Source organism: Coffea eugenioides, chromosome 9, assembly GCF_003713205.1.
Source record: "Coffea eugenioides isolate CCC68of chromosome 9, Ceug_1.0, whole genome shotgun sequence".
Taxonomy (NCBI): domain Eukaryota; kingdom Viridiplantae; phylum Streptophyta; class Magnoliopsida; order Gentianales; family Rubiaceae; genus Coffea; species Coffea eugenioides.
In genome coordinates this window covers 10349-18357 of record NC_040043.1, presented here as the reverse complement: position 1 = coordinate 18357, position 8009 = coordinate 10349, and the positions used below count along the sequence as shown (strand labels likewise).

At 36.8% G+C, this 8009-nt stretch overlaps 1 protein-coding gene across 1 annotated transcript; it reads right to left on the bottom strand.

Moving 5' to 3' along the window:
• Positions 1 to 1854: 1854 nt before the first annotated feature.
• On the bottom strand, positions 1855 to 3571 carry LOC113783138 (wall-associated receptor kinase-like 9). The gene is made up of 2 exons (XM_027329199.1): positions 3520 to 3571; positions 1855 to 3059 (listed from the first exon to the last, which is right to left on the bottom strand). The coding sequence occupies exons 1-2, from the start codon at positions 3569 to 3571 to the stop codon at positions 1855 to 1857; spliced, it is 1257 nt and encodes a 418-aa protein (XP_027185000.1).
• Positions 3572 to 8009: the final 4438 nt, after the last annotated feature.

Genomic DNA, 8009 nt, shown 5'->3' with positions numbered 1-8009 from the left:
GACGCAGTCCCAAATATCTGTGAGATCTAATTAATTTTACGTGTTCCTTAATTTGTTAATATTTGCATGTTTTCTATTTTAATTTCCTTGGGATTATTTTGTTAATTGGATATCAAGGGCCCGATGTGCAATTTGACTTATTAATCTCTTGTCAAATTAATCAATTAAATCCGTAATTGTTTAGTTGGTTAATATTAGTGACAACTAGTATTTTCACATACTAGGGGGACATGCAATCTGATTTAAATAACCCTCGTAGCGTGTTATTAATTTGGGTTAGGCTTTTCTAGTTTTTGATGCAATTAGGAAATTAATTCCTACGGTCGTACCTAGGAGTATTTCCTGGTTAAAGGTAATCAACGGTCGTACCTTGGTTATCAATAAATTAAGGAAAAGCTGGTCGTTAGAGTTTATCGGCGACTATAACTAGCCTATTAATAAAATTAAGTGAACCTTCTTTGCATCAATGATCGGATGAATGGACTGTGTCTGCGTAGTTGTATTCTTGACTAGAATTTATTTATCATTTATTTAATTGCTATTTACAATTGTATTAATTAATTATTTATTTTTGGTTAAATTATTTAATTATTTTTAGTTTATTTCTGATAAAAATCCCCCGTGTCCCGAACTTGAAAAGAATCGAATTTTTTCCAGTCCCTGTGGATTCGACCCTACTCACTACTATACACAGAAAATTCATTTTTCTTGAGTAGGTATTTATTATTGCACAGGCTCGACACCTGTCAAGGTTCTCTTGGATGGCTGAATAATGAGGCCTAAAATGGGGTTTTCCTTGTGAAGCAATGCAATTAAAGTCCCAAATGCATCCTGGTAATTGCAGAAAATGGCCTCAGTGCCGTCAACAGGAACAAAATCAGGTGCAGCCGCCCCTTCTGTCATGGCCTGAAGATTGCTCCACTTCGTTTCCTCTCCAATACTGTATGAGAAGGGGACTCCTTTAAGATACTTGAAAACATGGCTTGATTTGCTCTGATTTTGGCCCTGTAACTCGACACTCACCATTCTTTTCGTAAGACTTAATCCGTCTCCTTAGGCTACGGTATCTTCCGATGATTTCCTCCACGGCATCTGCCGCCTTGTGGGCAACACTAACATATTCATCTAGTTCGGCTTGGGGGAGAGAGGATTCACCATTGATAGGTTCGCAGCTTCTTTATTGTGTTTTACGCTTTGAAATTTTTCGCTGGTGAGTCAAAAACTAAAAAAGAACCTACGGTGATAGACGATAAACAATCTTGGACAAATATATGTAATGAGGAATAGTGTTTAGTCAGTTTAACACTCAGAAGCAAGCAAGAAAAATTTTTTTTTTTTTTGGAACATTTCTCTATACTGATATAAAAGTGCAGGGTCTATGAAGAAGTCTTATGGAAGTCGAATGTGTATTTTCGTGCCCATATTTATGATGGAATGCTAATTGAGAATGGGTTCAAACTTTGCGCAATATTGCTGTTTTATATTCTTTTTAGGCCTTTCAACTGTAGTAAACATGGATAGAGTAGACATCGACTTATGATGCTGAATTATGAAATTATTGATGAAAATAGTGTTCTAAATGAAGCCCAAAGAATATAGCTAAACTTAAAAGCTGAAGTAAGCAAAAGTTCCATAGGTGATCTTCCCAGTGATGGGCATGATGGCCAGTTAGAAAGAAGCATTGAAGAATTAGGTTAGTATGAAATTTTTTTTTATAATCAAAGCTATTTTGGAAAAATAAAACTCCTTATTTGTTACCATAACAAATTTCAGGATGTCCAGGACATGACATGACCAGTATGAGCATATCTGCGAAATAAATATACAACTCTAACCACTAAACAGAATAATAAACTAGTGCTTATTCAGTAGTGGATGGACATCTGAAGCTGATCTAAAGCTATCACCTTCAGTTGTCCATGCATAATTGTTATTGAAAGACACAAAAGATTCTCCCTCAGTGCAACTTGGACTTTGAAAATTTTCTGGAGTAGTTGATTGCACTGATGATAGTTTAAGGCTTTCCAATCCAATGGCAACTTCCTTCATAGTTGGCCTTTTCTTCCCATTTAAATTTAAGCATCGTTGTGCAAGTTTAGCAACTGCTGTAACCTCCTGTTCATTCTCTTGATTTACCAGTTGAGGATCAAGAATATTTTCGAGAGAATCCTCTTCCATGGATATCAGGAACCTTGTGGCCAAACTCAAGTTACAAGTTTCATCTGTTGCTGCTGAGGATATTGGCTTTTGTCTTGTCAAAAGCTCAGCAAGGACCACCCCAAAGCTGTAGACATCACTTTTCTCTGTAAATTGGCTTGACTGGAAATATTCTGGATCCAAATAGCCAAAAGTCCCTTTAACTACAGTGGTTAAGTGAGTTTTGTCAATTGCCACAGACCTCGAAGTTCCAAAGTCAGATACTTTTGCTACGTATTTTTCATCCAAAAGTATATTGCTGGATTTGATATCTCTGTGGAAGATTGGAATTGAAACTGCTGAGTGCAGATATGCCAATGCTCCTGCTACCTCGGTGGCTATTCTTAGTCTCAAATTCCAAGTCAAGGGAAGCTCCTCATTATTCCCATTGTGTATAAGGGTAAAGAGGGTTCCATTGGGGATAAATTCATAAACTAGTAGTGGGACTTCTGTCTCCAGACAACAACCTAGAAGCTTTACCACATTCCTATGATTGATTTGTGAAAGAATGACAACCTCGTTGATGAATTGTTCCAATTGGTTTTCATCAACCTTTTTTGACTTCTTGATTGCTACAATTCTGCCATCTGTTAGCATCCCTTTGTAAACTGTACCTTGACCTCCTTGACCTAGTATGCGATTTTTGTTGAATCCATCACTGGCCTTGTTCAATTCTTTAGCAGAGAATAGCATTGTTTTCTCAACCGCACCTTCATCAGCAGATAATTGTTGTTGCAACAAAAGGCCTCCATTTCGTTTAAAAAATTTCTCTTGGCGCTTTCTGTTGCGCCTCTTTTTTACTATTTTGTACGAGGCATAAGCAGCTATCATGAGAAATACTACACCAACACCTGCAGAAGAACCTGTACAAAACCATATTTCGGTGGCTGTAAACTTTTTGAGTCAAGACTGTAGTTGTACAGGCACGGTGCATATTACAGTTAACACTCTTACAATACACTCAAAGATTCAATTTCAAAATGAGTTGTTAGTTGAAGTTTTTGAGGTTGATGGTTTTGGCTGGGCGATAAAGTAAATAATCCATGGTTCATTTTGGGGTGAGGAAGATGAAATTTTTTTTTACATGTCTAACTTTTCTAGGCATTAATGTGGCTTTCCTGTGTAATGTGTATCTGTGGTTCTTTACGTTCTTGGTAAAATTCTTTGCCCGTGGCTGGTTGGAAGCTTTTGGTGTTGGAAGGCTGTCTGGAGACTGGTTGGCATCACATTGAAGTGGTAGTTATTTGGAGGACTGTATTTCAAGAAGGGAAGTTTATGATTTTTTAGCCTGATTCGTGGAAAGCGAAAGGGAGCTGTAAGAACCGTGGATAAATGTGGAGAATAGCGAGGAAGGATTCAATCTTGGACTTGTCATATTTGCTTTAACTTTGACTGATATTAGCAAGATTTGACTTGATCAGAAAGGTAATGGACTGAAAGGGAGGTTCCCACAAAGAGTTTCCAGATAACAAGGGAAGTGAATGACAATTTGCAAAATATAGAACATGGAAGCAGATTGTAAGGTGGTAGATGATAAAATAAGTGCACCGTTGACTTTATCTTGATCATTTATGGTGAGACGTGATTGTTGAATTCGCTTTAATGATATAAGAATGTTTGCATCCATGGAATAGTGAAGTAGTTGGCTTGTTAACAATAGATGACAAAACTAGGTACGCTTTGACATTGGCGGTAAAACATGATTTACTACAGGGGATCAAACACATCAAGACACCAAAGCAGGCATGGGATACACTCATGACACTTTTTGCAAAGACCAATGACCAATGATGCCAAACTCCAAAAGTTAAAAAATGAATTATTGTCTTTTTCTCAGCAAAACATGACAATAACTCAATATTTCTCCAAGATGAAATTAATTTGTGATGAATCATCCAAATTAAATTCCCAGAATGCAATCATGGAGGCCAGAATGTGGAGAATTTTGTCCATAGTTTAAAACAGAATACAAGGGTCTTATTACTGCTACCTGTGGTTGGCCAAGGAGCCAACCTTAAATGAGTTGGAAAATTTACTTGTCAACGAGGAAGTTTTAGATAGCTCTATGTCTAAAGTATCTATTAAAGAAGAAGAAAAAACTCTCTTTACTAGAAAGGGAGGATCTCAAGTTGAAGACAGCAGACTAGTGAATAATCAGAATAACTCAAGTGGCAAGCAGGGCATGGCAACAGTAGAAGTGGAAGAGCAACAATCAAGAGGGAGCTGGCCAAAGTCAAGGAGCAAATGACCAAAATAGAAGACATCAATGGTTGCAAGGCAACCAAAAATAGCAAAATGATGAATGCTACAACTATGGTAAAAAGGGCATCATGCAAAATTTTGTAGATCCCCACCAGTAAAAGGTAATGCTGCTAAAACCTCCAAAAAGGTGAATGAGGATGACAAAGATTGGGATGTCTAGATATCCTTTGCAATAGAAGAGTTCATATTTTACTGCACTACTAAATTACAAGAAGAGCTCGATCTTACAGTGGTGAGTACTTAACCTATCAACTATATTGACGATTGGATTATTGACTCTAGTTGTTCTAATCATATGACTGGAGACAAAGAAAAGCTAAAAGATTTGATAGAGTACAAAAATAGTTGAGTGGTGGTGACAGCTAATAATTCCAGGTTACCAATTAGTCATATTGGTAATATGGTGATACTACCTTGATACAGCTCTCAGCAGGTGAAGTTGCTAAACATCTACCACGTATTTGGAATGAAGAAGAATTTACGATCGATTTCTCAATTGATAGTGTCTGGCAACTATGTGTTGTTCGGACTTGATGATGTCAAGGTGTTATAGGTGCACTAACAATGCAAGAGAGATGACCGAAGTCAGTGCACATGATGTCAGTTCAAGAAACCTGTGTTAATAAGGCGAGAAAGAATGAGATAGCTAATCTGTGGCATGCCAGACTAGGGCATGTTTGTTACCACAATTTGAAGATCATGATGATGAAATAGATGTTTAGAGGGCTTCCTCAGTTAGATGTTCGAGAAGATATTGTTTATGCAGGTAGCCATTATGGAAAGACTAATCAATTTCCATATGAAGAGTCAAAATTCAGAGCCAAGATGCTTCAGAATTAATTCACTCGAACATGTTTGGATGAGTGAAGGAACTATCGATCAGTGATACGAGGTATATGATTACCTTTATTGATGATTTTTCTAGATGTATTGGGGTTGACTTTATGAAGGAAGAGTTACAAGCATAGTTATTAAACTCGACCGACAGTCGAACCGGTCAAACCGATGATCCAGTCATTGGACTGGACTAGGTTTTAAATTAGATCATTTGAGCAATCAAACCATTGACTAGCCAACGGACCGACGGTTCGACCGGATTAAACCGAAAACCTGGCCGATTTTGTCCACGGACCGGGTTTTGTAGAAAAAATTTATTACTTTGCCAGAATTCGAATCATGGACCTTTGACCAATACAATAATGCGTTTACCACCAGGCTACTTCAACATACATTGATAAAGAAGCTTACTTATAATATATAAATGTTTTGTCAATTCTATCATATTTTTTAATTTCTCTAAAATAAATTTATTTGGAATCTTTTAATAAAAATTTATAACCCCCAAACTCTATAAGTTATAAAATGGATTTCAAAAATAACATATTACATAATTTATTTTAAAGACAAATATTATTTTTAATAATTTTTTGTACTTAAAATTCATAAATAAGTTAGATAATTACACTAAACATAGATAAAATTTTATATTTGAAGTTTGGTGTATTACTAAATAACTTTATATTTTATTGATTCTTATATGAATTAATTATTTTATAGTAAATTAAATTAAATAAGCATTTGCTATGGCATTATTTATTAAAATTTATATCATATATCTTATATCAAAAATTATGAAATATAATATTTAAATATATTTAATAACCCACCGGTTCAACCACTCACCCACTGGTTGAACCAGTAACCCGTTGATCCACCTCATTCACCGGTTCCTTCCCGGGTTGGGTTTAATAATTATGGTTAGAAGCTTTAAATAAGTTCAAAGAGCTCAAGGAAAAGGTTAAGAAAGAATTAGGCTGGAGGATAAGATGCCTACGCACAGACAATGAAGATGAATACAAATTAGATGAGTTTAATTACCAAATTCTTATAGGATTGCAAAATAAGGTGGCAGCTGACTTGTCTTGGTACACCTCAGCAAAATTGAGTAACTGAGAAAAAAAATAGACTTCTTGTAGAGATCTGTAGGAGCATGCTACATGCCAAAAATGTACCACCGCATACTTGGGCCGAGTGCATGAAAACGATAGTTCATGTGACTAATATACTATCTCGGCCTAACTTAGGCTTTATTTCTTCAATTGAGAAACTGTGGACTGTTAAACCTAATGTTACTCACTTTAGAGTATTTGGGTGTGTTTGTTACATTTTTGTGCCAGATGATCTTCAAACAAGTTCAATAAGAAGGCCATTTGTTGTATATTTGTAGGCTATAATAATTAACGAAAAGGCTAAAAGTGTGACCCCATGACTGAAAAATGCTAAGTCTCACAAATGTGGTATTCGATGAGGCATCATCTTAGTGGTCATCCCAGACTCACAGGAGTTAGAAGAAAACGGCAGGAGAGATCTAATGATCAACCTAAAAACAACAAACTAGAAGCAGATTAAGAGAAAGCCAAAGACATAACCACTGTTTGTTCATCTGAGAAGAGTAATTAAAAGAACTTGACGATGCTACCATGTATAGCTTTGCCAGATAGTTTAATCTATTTCACTTTGACTAGACCTGACATATCATAGGCAATTAGGGTGGTGAGTAGATTCATGAAAAATGTAATGAAGACAAACTTGGAAGCTATGCATCGAATTTTGAGATACATTAAAGGGACCATTGACTATGGTCTATTATCCAAGGAAGGAGAAACTTGCAAAGGGACCAGATATTGTGATGTAGACTATGCCGGTGATCATGACACAAGGAGGTCAACCACAGTCATATGTTCAATCTTGGATCAGCAGCAATTTCTTAGTGTAGTAAGTTTTTTCCTCAGTTAGATTAAACACACACACCCAAATGAATAGAAAACACTCGGAAGTTACAGTTAAACGTCCCATTAAGAGAAATCTAAGAAGGACCCACAAGAACACCACATCCACCCAATTGGTAACTGGACAAGGGTCCTATGAACCTTAAACCCAGGTTGAAGAACCCACATCTAACCCATGTGGGACGGAAGCCCCCCCCCCCCCCCGAGCACACCCTCGCCATGTGAGTGGCTTGTTTTTTCAGCAATTAGCTAGATTAAATACACGCACCCAAATGAATAGAAAACACTCGGAAGTTACAGTTAAACGCCCCATTAAGAGAAATCTAAGGGGTACCCACAAGAACACCACATCCAGCCAATTGGTAACTGGACGAAGGTCCTATGGACCTTAAACCCAGGTTGGAAAACCCACATCTTAGTGTAGTAAGTGATAACCAAAAAATGTCATTATCCAGCATAGAAGTAGAGTATAGAGTAGTAGCTTTAATAGCACATGAAAGCATGTGGTTGGTGCAACTTATAAAGGACTTGCACCAGCCAATTGATTGTCCGATTCAATTACATTGTGACAACTAGTCAGCTATTTTTTTTTTTTTTTTTTTGTCGAAACGATAGAATTCCTATAACATCGAAACTGGTCAATGAAGACCGTCACATATTGTGACAATTTTTGTGGGAGATAAGGTTCGAACCCTTGATCTCCCGCACCACCAAACCTAAGAAGGCTTGGGATGACCACTGGACCAAAGCCCAGTGGCGACA